The 13,895-nt window shown below is 48.8% G+C and overlaps 1 protein-coding gene across 6 annotated transcripts in view; it reads left to right on the forward strand.

The window, feature by feature from the left end:
• Positions 1 to 13,895, forward strand: part of asmtl (acetylserotonin O-methyltransferase-like) — a 125,964-nt gene that overhangs the window by 81,588 nt on the left and 30,481 nt on the right. Inside the window, exons 1-3 of one of the 6 annotated variants that reach the window (XM_078402056.1) lie at positions 875 to 961; positions 4,203 to 4,336; positions 12,071 to 12,202. The exons of 1 other annotated variant lie outside the window; for it this stretch is intronic. In XM_078402056.1, coding sequence (XP_078258182.1) covers positions 4,244 to 4,336; positions 12,071 to 12,202 — 225 coding nt within the window. In that variant the 5' untranslated portion in view covers positions 875 to 961; positions 4,203 to 4,243. 4 more of the 6 variants (XM_078402059.1, XM_078402058.1, XM_078402057.1 and 1 more) reach the window with 4 other exon arrangements.

Raw genomic sequence — 13,895 nt, forward strand, 5'->3', positions numbered from 1 at the left:
TGGTTTAGTGAACACTATTTAGTGCAAGATAAAGTTGGTAAAGTCCGATCAAAGATAGTCTGAGGGCCTCCAATGAGGTAGATAGTACAATATGATCATGGCTGACCTGAAACATCACCCATGCCATGCTTTCTATACCAGAGATCAGTTTCAGTTCAGCTTGTTGTCACGTGTACTGAGGTACAGTGAAAAGCTTCTTGTTGCGTGCCAGCCAGTAGGCGGAAAGACAATACGTGATTACAATCGATTACCATTTACAGTATGCAGATACAGTGTGCAGAGATGCTTCCTGACCCCGCTGAGTTACCCCAGCATTTTGTGTCTATCTTCGGTGTAAACCAGCATCTGCAGTTCCTTCCCAAACATGGCAATAAAACATTCTTGACTCTTCTTCTTCTTCTTGCATTTGAGGCAGCAGAAGTTATGAAGCATTCAAGATAGAGCTAGATAGAGCTCTTAAGGATAGCGGAGTCAGGGGGTATGGGGAGAAGGCAGGAACGGGGTACTGATTGAGAATGATCAGCCATGATCACATTGAATGGCGGTGCTGGTTCGAAGGGCTGAATGGCCTCCTCCTGCACCTATTGTCTATTGCCTATTGCTTCTGCTCCTGCTGTCTCTGGCGTTCGCCTGACTGAGGTCAGTTGACAGGTCTCACCACCGGGGAGGTCCACAACGTGAGACCCCCCCTTCTTGACTTGAAGGGTCTCTGCAGTCCCTTGGTTGTTGGGCACAATTGTGTGGCCTTAGGGTCAGCTGAATTACCTTGGCGACGGCACCCGGTGAAGGACGCCTGCGCGATGCCGGCAAGCCGCCGGCAGCCGTGTAAGACGCATGCGCCGTCACGCGAAGATGGGCATTCGTCGCGCATGCGCAAGAGCGGGTTGCTCGGCTGCCGGCCCCCGCCGTGCCGACCGCGCATGCGTGCCCGTGTCCAGTGGTCAGTGTGCGGACGTGGGGAGTGAGTGTGGGGCGAGAGAGGAGGGAGGGAGGGAGGGAGGGAGAGAGGAGGGAGGGAGGGAGGGAGGGAGGGAGGGAGGGAGGGAGGAGAGGAGGGAGGGAGGGAGGGAGGGAGGGAGGGAGGAAGGAGAGGAGAGGAGGGAGGGAGGAGAGGAGGGAGGGAGGAGAGGAGGGAGGGAGGGAGGGAGGGAGGGAGGGAGGGAGGAGAGGAGGGAGGGAGGGAGGGAGGGAGGGAGGGAGGGAGGGAGGGAGGGAGAGAGAGAGAAGGGAGGGGGGGAGGAAAGGGGGGAGGGGGGGAAAGAGAGAGAGAAGGGGAGAGAGGAGGGGGGAGAGGAGGGGGGAGAGGAGGGGGGAGAGGAGGGGGGGGGGAGAGGAGAGGAGGGGGGAAGAGGAGGGGAGGGGGAGAGGAGAGGAGGGGGAAGAGGAGGGGGGAGAGGAGGGGAGGGGGGAGAGGAGAGGAGGGGGGAAGAGGAGGGGAGGGGGGAGAGGAGAGGAGGGGGAAGAGGAGGGGAGGGGGGAGAGGAGAGGAGGGGGAAGAGGAGGGGGGAGAGGAGGGGGGAGAGGAGAGGAGGGGGGAAGAGGAGGGGAGGGGGAGAGGAGAGGAGGGGGAAGAGGAGGGGGGAGAGGAGGGGGGAGAGGAGGGGGGAGAGGAGAGGAGGGGGAAGAGGAGGGGGGAGAGGAGAGGAGGAGGAGAGGAGGGGGGAAGAGGAGGGGGGAGAGGAGGGGGGAGAGGAGAGGAGGGGGGAAGAGGAGGGGGGAGAGGAGGGGAGGGGGGAGAGGAGAGGAGGGGGGAAGAGGAGGGGGGAGAGGAGGGGAGGGGGGAGAGGAGAGGAGGGGGGAAGAGGAGGGGAGGGGGGAGAGGAGAGGAGGGGGAAGAGGAGGGGAGGGGGGAGAGGAGAGGAGGGGGAAGAGGAGGGGAGGGGGGAGAGGAGAGGAGGGGGAAGAGGAGGGGGGAGAGGAGGGGGGAGAGGAGGGGGGAGAGGAGAGGAGGGGGAAGAGGAGGGGGGAGAGGAGAGGAGGGGGAGAGGAGAGGAGAGGAGGGGGGAAGAGGAGGGGGAGAGGAGGGGAGGGGGGGAGAGGAGAGGAGGGGGAAGAGGAGGGGGGAGAGGAGGGGGGAGAGGAGAGGAGGGGGAGAGGAGAGGAGGGGGAGAGGAGAGGAGGGGGAGAGGAGAGGAGGGGGAGAGGAGAGGAGGGGGAGAGGAGAGGAGGGGGAGAGGAGAGGAGGGGGGGAGCAAAGAGAGGAGGGGAGAGGAGGGGGAGAGGAGGGGGAGAGAGGAGGGGAGGGGGGGAGCAAAGAGAGGAGGGGAGAGGAGGGGGAGAGGAGGGGAGGGGGGGAGCAAAGAGAGGAGGGGAGAGGAGGGGGAGAGGAGGGGGAGAGAGGAGGGTGGGAGAGGAGGGGAGGGGGGAGAGGAGAGGAGGGGGGAGAGGAGAGGAGGGGGGAGAGGAGAGGAGGGGGGAAGAGGAGGGGGGGAGCAAAGAGAGGAGGGAGGGAAAGAGAGAGAGAGAGAGAAGGGAAGAGGAGAGAGGAGGGGGAGAGGGAGGGGGAGAGAGTGACAGGGAAGCAAAGAGAGGGGGAGGGAGAGGAAGGGAAGGAGGGAGGGGGAGAGAGAGAGGGAAGCAAAGAGAGGGAGAGGAAGGGAAGGAGGGAAAGGGGGAGAGACAGGAGGAGAGGGGAAAGGAGGGGAGGGGAGGAAAGGGGGTAAGCATAGAGAGGGAGGGGAGGAAGAAGTTGAAGGGGAGGATAGGAGAGGAGAAGGAAGCAGGGAGGGATGGAAGAATTGGTGGGAGGGAAGGACAAGAAGGAGGGAGAGGGGAGAATGAGGGAAAGGGGTGGAGAGGGATGAGGAGGGAAAGGGGGAAGGAGAGGGGAGAATGAGGTGGAGGGGAGAGAGGAGGGAGAAGGGAAAGGGATGGAAGGAGGGAAGGGGAAGAGGAGGGAGGGAGAGAAAGGGAGGGAGGGAGGGAAGGGGAAGAGGAGGGAGGGAGAGAAAGGGAGGAAGGAAAATGAGGGGGAAAATGGATGGGGAAGGAGAAAGGGTAGATGTATGAGAGAGAGTTGACAGGAGGGTTGGGAGAAGCAGGTGTCAATGTGATAGTGAGTGCACCAGTGCATGTGTGAGAGCCGGTGTATTGCACCAGTGCATGTGTGATAGTCGGTGTATTGCACCAGTGCATGTGTGATAGCCGGTGTATTGCACCAGTGCATGTGTGAGAGCCGGTGTATAGCACGTGTGAGAGTCAGTGTATTGCACCAGTGCATGTGTGAGAGCCGGCGTATTGCACCGGTGCATGTGTGAGAGTCTGTGTATTGTACCAGTGCATGTATGAGAGTCGGTGGTTTGCACCAGTGCAAATGTGACAGTGAGTGTGTATCTCAGTTAAGTTTAGGTTTGCGTTTAGGTTTATTATTGTCACTTGTGTGGAGGCACAGTGAAAAGTGTAGGAAGGAACTGCAGATGCTGGTTTAAACCGAAGACAGACACAAAAAGCTGGAGTAACTCAGCGGATCAGGCAGCATCTGAAGTCTGAAGAAGGGTCTCGACCTGAAGAAGGGTCTCGACCAGAAGGGTCTCGACCAGAGAGAATTCCTTCTCTCCAGAGGTACTGCCTGGCCTGCTGAGTTACTCCAGCTTTTTGTGTCTATCTTCGGTACAGTGAAACGTGTTGTTTTGCACACTAACCAGATCAGAAAATATGTACCATTGCATTTGTTCTCATGAATGTGACAGTGAGTGTGGCCTTCTGCTTTTGTGTTTGATTGTCGAAGTGTGTTGTGTGCATTTGTCTTGCGGTATCTGTGGTTATATTTGTGGATCTGCCTGACAATACCTATGTGTGTGTTAGTGCCAGCCTTTTTAGCATTTAAGTGTTTGTATCACTGTTATGTTCATGTTTTGCTGTTGGTCTGCGAACATTATGGGTTTTTGGATCCCTGCACTTGTGTATCGTTTTCACATTTCTCTCCCTTTTGCACATTGGGGGAGAGGAGGGAGTGGCCGGGGTGCGACTCGTCCTTGATTATGCTGCTGGCCTTGCCGAGGCAGCGTGAGGTTTTGTGCAGGCAGATAAGTGATAAGTGACATCATGTTCGGCACAGACATCATGGGCCGAATGGCCTATTCTTGTGCTGTTCTGTTGTACGTCCGATGTCTTGTGTTCTGGTGTAAAAGCTTGTCCAACTTCATGGGGCATACACCTACATGTATAGTTAATGATAAATACCCTTCTCTGTTACTTTACAGATCCTGGTTAACACCTTGTAAAATTAGAGATCGTAAACATCATGGTATTGAATGCCGTCATTTCCAAACTGGTCGGGAAACGCGTGGTCCTCGCTAGTGCTTCACCGCGTAGAAGAGAGATTTTGAACAACGTTGTAAGTTGCAGTTTACTGTCATTCAATGTTCATGAACATTCTAGTTTAGTTTAGAGATGCAGCGCAGAAACAGGCCCTTCGGCCCACCGAGTCCGCACTGACCAGCGATCCCTGCACACTAACACCACCCCACACACTTGGGACAATTTTACATTTATACCAAGCCAATTAAACTACAAACCTGTACGTCTTTGGAGTGTGGGAGGAAACTGAAGATCTCGAAGAAAACCCATGCAGGTCACAATAGACAATAGGTGCAGGAGTAGGCCATTCAGCCCTACAGCATGGCTGATCATTCTCAATCAATACCCCGTTCCTGCCATCTCCCCAAACCCCCTGACTCCACTATCCTTAAGAGCTCCATCTAGCTCTCTCTTGAATGCATTCAAAGAATTGGCCTCCACTGCCTTCTGAGGCAGAGAATTCCACAGATTCACAACTCTGACTGAAAAAGATTTTGCTCATCTCCGTTCTAAATAGCCTACCCCTTATTCTTAAACTGTGGCCCTGGTTCTGGACTCCCCGGGGAGAACGTACAGACTCTGTACAGACAAGCACCCGTAGTCAGGATCGAACCTGGGTCTCCGGCACAGTAAGGCTGTAGCTCTACCGCTGTGCCACCGTGCCGCGCACCGTGCTGAATATTTGAGCTTCACACACCAAAATAGGCAAGTGGAAGGGAAGATATCGGTGATTTGTTCATTGAAGTATACAACATCATCATTGAAGTATACAACATCATCATTGAAGTATACAACATCATCATTGAAGTATACAACATCATCATTGAAGTATACAACAACATCATTGAAGTCTACATCATCGTTGAAGTATACAAGCGGTTGGTCCTCAGACTCAACATCCACAGGACAGAAGGAACTGCAGATGCTGGAATCTTGTATAGAAACCAAATGCTGGATTAACTCCTTGGGTCAGGCAGCTTCTCTGGAGGAAGGCCCTTCAGTCCAACTCCTCCATACTGACCAACATACCCCATCTAAGCTAATCCCATTTGCCTGAATTTTGACCATATCCCTCTAAACCTTTGCTACCATGTACAGGTCCAAGTGACTTTTAAATGTTGATACGAAGAACTGCAGATGCTGGTTTATTTACATTTTAAGAAGTACTAGAGTAATTTAGTGGGTATTGTAACTGACTCAACTACCTCCTCTGACAGCTCCTTCCACATACCCACGACCCCCCGAGTGAAAAGGTTGCCCCTCGGATTCCTATTAAATCTTTCTCTCACCTTAAACCTATGTCCCCTTGCTCTTAATTCCCCTACCCTGGGTAAATGCTCTGCATTCACCCTTTCAATTACCCTCATGATTTTATACACCTCTTTATAAGATCACTCCTCAGCCTCCTGTGCACTTAGGAAGGGCGTTGATAGATGACTTTTCGGATTGGGGCCTGTCCATGTTTCTTTTCAATGCTGTTATAGTAACTAAACGATTTCCTCTGGCAACTCGTTCAATATACCCATCGACCTCAGTGAAAAGGTTGCCCCTTATGTTCCCACTAAATCTTTACCTTATCTTAAACCCTATGTCAACTTAAAGTTATTTTTTGATTCTCCTACACTGGGTAAAAGACCCTATCTGCTTCCCTTGTCTACTTATCTACACCTTTTCTCAAATGTGCTGAACAATTCCTTGACAAAGTGCTTTATTCCCTCTGGTTCCTGGGAATCATCTTCTGCCGGGGTAGTCTACCACCCCATGGTATATCTACCTCTATCACTTCCTCTGGCCACTCGTTCCATATACACAACACCCTCTGTGTGAAAAAAGTTGGCCATCATATTCCTATTAAATCTCTCAGCTTAAGCCTTTGATCTGTAGCTATAGACTCCCGTACTTCGATGGCTGTGGACGTTCACCTCCTCTATGCCCCTCATTATTTTATATACCTCATAATATATGGTCATCCCTCAACCTCTTATATGCAAGAAAAGAGTCCCAGCCCATCCAGCTTCTTAAAATTCAAACCCTTCAGTCCTTTTAACATCCGCATAAATCCTTTTTGCACTATTTTCAATTTAATGACATTGAAAAGAGCTCAAAAGTGCACAAAAGCTCCTTAAAAGCCCAATATTTCCACTGTAGTGTTGGAAATCGCTGACCCAGAATCAAATTGGAGAAGGAGCAGCCGAGAGATATACTGCACCTTAAGCCAATCTTCATTTCTTTACTGAGGTAAAATGAAACTCTTCATCGTAGAACATAGAACAGTACAGCATAACATTGTCTGTGCAGAACTTGATGCCAGAACAGAAAGTGCTGGAGTAACTCAGCGGGTCAGGCAGCTTGGTAGTACACAAAATGCTGGAGTAACTCAGCGGGACAGGCAGCATCTCTGGAGAGAAGGAATGGGTGACTTTTCGGGTCGAGACCCTTCACACTCCTCGGGTCAGGCAGCTTCTCTGGAGGAAATGCAACACGGAAACAAGCCCTTCGTTCCAGCTCTTCCATACCGGCCAAGATGCCCCATCTAAGCTAGTTCCATTTGTCTGCATTTGGTCCATATCCCTCTTAAACCTTTCCTATCCATGTACAGGTTCATGTTGAATCAAGGAACTGCAAATGCTGGTTTATTTATATTTTTTAAAGTGCTAGAGTAACTCGGTGGGTATTGTAGCTGCCTCAACTACCTCCTCTGGCAGCTGCTTCCATATACCCACCACCTACTGGATGTAAATGTTTCCCCTCAGGTTCCTATTAAATCTTTCCCTTCTCACTTTAAACCTATGTCTCCCCTGTTCTTGATTCTCTTACCCTGTGCTTTTACCCATTCAATTACCCTCATGATTTTATATACCTCTATACAATCACCCTTCAGCCGATGTGCGATATTCCCACTGTTTCTTGGGAATCCCTGGCCCATACTCCAATTCGACAAGGAGCAACCAAGAGATGTACTGCAACTTAAGCCAATCTTCATTTCTGTACTGAGGTAAAATCAAATTCTTCATCGTAGAACATAGAACAGAACAGCACATGAATGTCTGTGCAGAACTTGATGTCAGAACGTTTAAGAAACATTTAGACCGGAACATGGATTGGGTAGGTTTAAGGGATATGGGCCAAAGGCAGGCAGGTTGGACAAGATGGTGCATGATGGTCGGAATGAGCAAGTTCTGTTTCCGCGCTGTATGACTCTCTGACTCTACATTTAATCTATATATCGCCATTCTCGGCATATCCATGAGTTTATCCAAAATCTCTTAAATGCTCTCATCATATCTGCCTCCATCATCACTCTTTGGGCGAAAGGAATCAAGGGATATGGGGAAAAAGCAGGATCGGGGTACTGATTTTAGATGACAGCCATGATCATATTGGATGGCGGTGCTGGCTCGAAGGGCCAAACGGCCTACTCCACCTATTTTTCTATGTTTCTATCTTCCAGACACTCAACACCCTCTGCGTTTAAAAAAAGGTTGCCCTACATGTCACCTATAAACGTTGTCAATCATTGGTATTTTATTTCTCCATCCTAACGAGCGGAACGGTGGCGCAGCGGTAGAGTTGCTGCCATACAGTGAATGCAGCGCCGGAGACTCGGGTTCAATCCTGACTACGGGCGCCGTCTGTACGGAGTTTGTACGTTCTCCCCGTGACCTGCGTGGGTTTTGTCCGAGTTCTTCGGTTTCCTCCCACACTCCAAAGACGTATAGGTATGTAGGTTAATTGACTGGGTAAATGTTTTTTTTAAATTGTCCCTAGTGTGTGTAGGATAGTGTTAATGTGCGGGGATTCTGTCACTGAATTATTCTACTTGGGAGAGCATATTAGATCAGTTCCAGAGAAAACAATCCAAGTCTGGCCAACCTCTCCCTGAAGCTCCCGTAATCCAGGCATCATTCTGGTAAACCTCCTCTGCACCCATTCCAAAGCCTCCACATCCTTCCTGTAATGGGGTGACCAGAACTGCACGCGATACTCCAAATACGTCCTAACCAAAGTCCTATAAAGCTGCATCATGATTTCATAGATAAAGGTTTTATTGTACACCCAAGATACCATGTGTCAATGCAAATGTAATGCTTTTTAATCAGTGAGGGACAGAAATATATTTTTTATTTTCTAAGATCGCTTTACGATATATTGTTAATGCATCAATAGACAATAGACAATAGGTGCAGGAGTAGGCCATTCGGCCCTTCGAGCCAGCACCGCCATTCAATGTGATCATGGCTGATCATTCTCAATCAGTACCCCGTTCCTGCCTTCTCCCATACCCCCTGACTCCGCTATCCTTAAGAGCTCTATCTAGCTCTCTCTTGAATGTATTCAGAGAGTTGGCACCACTGCCCTCTGAGGCAGAGAATTCCACAGATTCACAACTCTGACTGAAAAAGTTTTTCCTCATCTCTGTTCTAAATGGCCTACCCCTTATTCTTAAACTGTGGCCCCTTGTTCTGGACTCCCCCAACATTGGGAACATGTTTCCTGCCTCTAATGTATCCAACCCCTTAATAATCTTATACGTTTCGATAAGATCCCCTCTCATCCTTCTAAATTCCAGTGTATACAAGCCTAGTCGCTCCAGTCTTTCAACATATGACAGTCCCGGGAATTAACCTAGTAAACCTACGCTGCACGCCCTCAATAGCAAGAATAGCATCATTTTATTGATGGGGTTTTTTTTTGAAGCCAGATGGCAGTAGTGGGCTTCTCAGCTTCCCTCACTTGTATCTCGATCTTTACTTTACACTTTCCTTGGCGACTTTAGAAAACAGGCCTTTCAGTCCACCGAGTCCATGCTGTCTCCATATACTAGCGCTAACCCACACACTAGGGACAATTTACAATTTTTACTGTAGCCTATTAACCTACAAACCTGCACATCTTTTGAGTGTGGGAGGAAACCGGAGCACCCGGATAAAACCCACGCGGTCACGAGGAGATGTACAAACTCCGTAAGAAGGAACTCATAGTCAGGATCAAACCGGATCACTGGCGCTGTAAGACAGCAACTCTATCGCTGCGCCAGTAACATTAGAAAGCAGGAGATTTGTTTTAAATAGAGAGAGTGCAATGATAGCAAATTGCTGGCTATTGGCTTTTCGGGGCTATGACCCCCATCATGCAATATTTATCATCTCAAAGATTTATTTGGCGCATTGGAGACACAAAGAGAGTTGTCGAGAATTTTAGAAGGATGAGAGGAGATCTTATCGAAACGTATAAGATTATTAAGGGGTTGGACACGTTAGAGGCAGGAAACATGTTCCCAATGTTGGGGGAGTCCAGAACAAGGGGCCACAGTTTAAGAATAAGGGGTATGCCATTTAGAACTGAGATGAGGAAAAACTTTTTCAGTCAGAGAGTTGTGAATCTGTGGAATTCTCTGCCTCAGAAGGCAGTGGAGGCCAATTCTCTGAATACATTCAAGAGAGAGCTAGATAGAGCTCTTAAGGATAGCGGAGTCAGGGGGTATGGGGCGAAGGCAGGAACGGGGTACTGATTGAGAATGATCAGCCATGATCACATTGAATGGCGGTGCTGGCTCGAGGGCCGAATGGCCTCCTCCTGCACCTATTGTCTATTGTCATCATAATTTGTCGATTAGTTCTTAAGTTAAACATCATCTGGATTTCCTTGTTTCTAAATCATCATCTGCATTTCCTTGTGTCTCAACCAGCGATAGACAAATTATAGTGGACAATAAAATAGAGTTCCAATGTGCAGATAATGAGCAAATTTCAGAATTGTAGTTAATTATACTTTTTTTAATATTATTACAACATGGATATGCTATTATTAACCTGCTAACCTTTTAGTTCCTGTCCTGCTTCAAAACGTAAACTTTGAGTTGGCTGTGGAGTTTTCTAATTTTCCTCTAAACATGCTAACTATTATGTGTTTCCTACTTCTATTGTGATGCTTTGGAGATGGATGCTTTTTTGTATTGAAGCCAAGTAGCCTCAGCAATAGCCTTTGCTATCTTCACAATCTCTGCAATGAGTTTGTTTATGTCGTTTAACAAATTAAATCCTTCAACGCCACAAGTCATGCCCAGAATTCATATACATATTCACAGATCTCTACACTGGTAGAGCTGCTGCCTCGCAGTTCCTCACAGCTTCATAGACCCGGGTTCAAACCTGACCTTGGGTGCTGTCTATGAGGCATGTTACCCCCAGTGACCGCGTGGGTTTCCTCAGGGTGCTCTGGTTTCCCCATTGCATGCCAAAGACGTGCGGGTTTGTAGGTACATTGACCTCAGCAAATTATCCCAAGCGTGCAGGGAATGGATGCGAATGTGGGATGATGTAAAACCAGAGTGAAGGTAGACACAACATGTTGGAGTAACAGGCAGCATCTCTGGAGAGAAGGAATTGGTGACGTTTCGGGTAGAGATCCTTCTTCAGACTGATGTCAGGGGAGTGGGAGGTACACAGATAAGGAAGTGAAAAGATAAGGAGGCACATGGTGTGAAAAGAGGACAAAGGGAATGGAGATCAAGGAAAATGTAGAATAGATCATTGTTAGTTGGGAGAAGGTAACAACAAAGCAGAGATAAAATGTATAGGAAAGAACTGCAGATGCTGTTTTAAATCGAAGGTAGATACAAAATGCTGGAGTAACTCAGCGGGTCAGGCAGCATCTCTGCCAGAGATAAAAATGTAGTCGGAGACAGTAAGTCTGGTTGGAGAACTGGGAAAGGGGAGGGTTGGAGAGTGAGGGAAAGCAAGGGTTACGTGAAGTTAGAGAAGTCAACGTTCATACCGCTGGGGTGTAAGCTGCTGAAGCGAAATATGAGGTGCTGTTCCTCCAATTTGCACTGGGCCTCACTCTGACAATAGAGGAGGCCCAGGGCAGAAAGGTCAGTGTGGGAAAGGGAGGGGGATTTAAAGTGTTTAGCAACTGGGAGATCAGGTAGGTTTAGGCGGACTGAGCGGAGATGTTCAGCGAAACGGAACATGTCGTTGGCTTGGTAAACTAGTAAATTGTCTCTCGTGTGTAGGATAGTGCTAGTGTACGGAGTGATTGCTGGTCGGCGTGGACCTGGTGGGCTGAGGGGCCTGTTTCCATGCTGTATCTTTCAATCAATCGATCATTGATCTGTAAGTCTTAAAAATCCTTGTGTGACAAAATAATTATATCAGTTTTGAAATGTTCAAACAACTGGCTTCTATGACTTTAAGGTGAGTTGAAGATATCCTCAACTCTTCATGTGCCCTGTGAATAATCTTGCTCATATTTAAGGCGGCATTGTGTTCCAAATCCCTTTTCTCTACCCTTTAATCAGCCAATTAAACTCCCACGCCACAGGGAATGTTGCTCTGGTCTATTCACTCAAAATAATCTAATTTTAATTGTCATGAACAACGCAACAATTAAATTCTTACTTGCATAAATCTACGTACTTTTTTTAGTTTAGAGATGCAGCACAGAAACAGGCCGCAAGGCCCACCGGGTCCACGCCGACCAGCGTACACTAGCACTATCCTACACACACGAGGGACAATTTACTATTTTACCAAGCCAATTAGCCTCCAAACCTCTATGGCTTTGGAGTGTGGGAGGAAACCGGTGCGACCGGAGAAAACCCACGCATGTCACGGGGAGAACGTACAAACTCTGTACAGACAGTCAGGATCGAACCCGGGACTCTGGCGCTGTAGGGCAGCAAGTCTACCGCCGTGCCTCGAGAACTCTTTGTCCCATTATCTTTTTTATTTGTTCCCAAAGCATTCTCTATTCTTTTTACCACTGACAGGGTCTTAGATTTGAAGTGGTGCCCTCTTGGTTTAAGGAGACACTTGACAAGTCTATTTTCAAAACCCCCCATGGATATGCAAAAGAAACTGCAAAGGAGAAGGCCCTTGAGGTGGCAACAAGAATGTACTTGGTAAGTAATTAAACATTGAATTCATCAGCTTTTTCATAACAGTGCAGTAAAAATTCTTAATGGGATGCTGAAATCATTTCAGTTAAGGTAATAATACTTTTAAATTAAAGGCTATAATATTTTAACATAAATAGCAGAGAGAGAAATTGTAGTCAAGTGCTATTTTCAGATAGTAAATGGTATATATATATATATATATCTGAGTGCAGTCAGACAATAGACAATAGGTGCAGGAGTAGGCCATTCGGCCCTTCGAGCCAGCACCGCCATTCAACGTGATCATGGCTGATCATTCTCAATCAGTACCCCGTTCCTGCCTTCTCCCCCTTGGCTCTGCTCAAAGTGGCTGTCTGTGCAAGGGTCACTTAAGAGAATTGATTTTGAAATGTAAAATAGAAAATACAGTAAACCCTCACTATAGCAGACCACACGGGGGAGGGATGATGTCTGTTATAGCCGATTATCCATTGTAACCGAGTGAGTATTAACTGGTTTAATCCAAGGCCGGGAGGGAAGAAACGTGCCGCGGGGAGGGGAGGGGGGGGGGGGGGGTGGGTGGGAGGGTGCCGGAGGTGGATGGGAATAGCTCCATCCAAGACCATAAAAAATTACAGTGAATTGTGGACGCAGCCCAGACCGTCACACAAGCCAACCTCCCTTCCATTGACTCCATTCACACTTCCCGCTGCCTCGGCAAGGCCCAGCAGCATAATCAAGGACGAGTCACACCCTGGCCACTCCCTCTTCTCCCATCGGGCAAAAGGTAGAGAAGTGTGACAACGCAAACCTCCAGATTCAGGGACATTTTCTTCCCAGCTGTTATCAGGCAACTGAACCATCCTACCACAACCAGTGAGCAGTGCTGAACTACTACCTATCTCATCTGAGACACTCGACTATCTTCGATTGGACTTTACTGGCTTTACCTTGCACTGAAAGTTGTTCCCTTATCATGTATCTGTACTCTGTGATTGTAATCATGTGCTGTCTTTCCGCTGGTTGGTTAGCACACAACAAACCTAAAACTCTCGGCACATGTGATCATGAACTGAACTGAAACCAGTGGGAATTCACAGGCTGGGGAACGACACGCGGGCCCGGTACTCACGCCACCTTCATGCTCTCCGCTCCCGCAACTGGTAACACGCCGCGTGACGCCAGCTCGTTGGGTAACTGGCGGAAGTGAAGGGGAAAAGATTTAATAGGATTCTGAGGGGTAACTTTTTCACACAAAGGGTGGTGGGTGTATGGAACGAGCTGCCGCAGGAAGCAGTTGAGGCTGGGACTATCCCAACGTTTAAGAAACAGTTAGACAGGTACATGGATAGGACAGGTTTGGAGGGACATTGGCCAAATGCAGGCAGGTGGGACTAGTGAAGCTGGGACTTGTTGGCCGGTGTGGGCAAGTTGGGCTGAAGGGCCTGTTTCCACACAGTATGACTCTTTGATTCTTAAGCGGGGGGGGGAGTAGTACAACGAGAGCCCTGGTCTGCTATAACTGAAATCTGCTGTATCAAGGTACATTATTGTGAGGCTTAAGGGCCTGTCCCAATTAGGCGATTTTAAGGCGACTGCCGGCGACTAGGCTGTCGCCGACAGTTCGCCGGGGTGTCGCAGGCATGATCGTGAGGAGTCTTCAAAGAATCGTAGTGGATCTCGGCGCGTCGTTGAGAAATTAACCGGATTGAAATCT

This window comes from Rhinoraja longicauda, chromosome 7 (genome assembly GCF_053455715.1).
Source record: "Rhinoraja longicauda isolate Sanriku21f chromosome 7, sRhiLon1.1, whole genome shotgun sequence".
Lineage (NCBI taxonomy): Eukaryota > Metazoa > Chordata > Chondrichthyes > Rajiformes > Arhynchobatidae > Rhinoraja > Rhinoraja longicauda.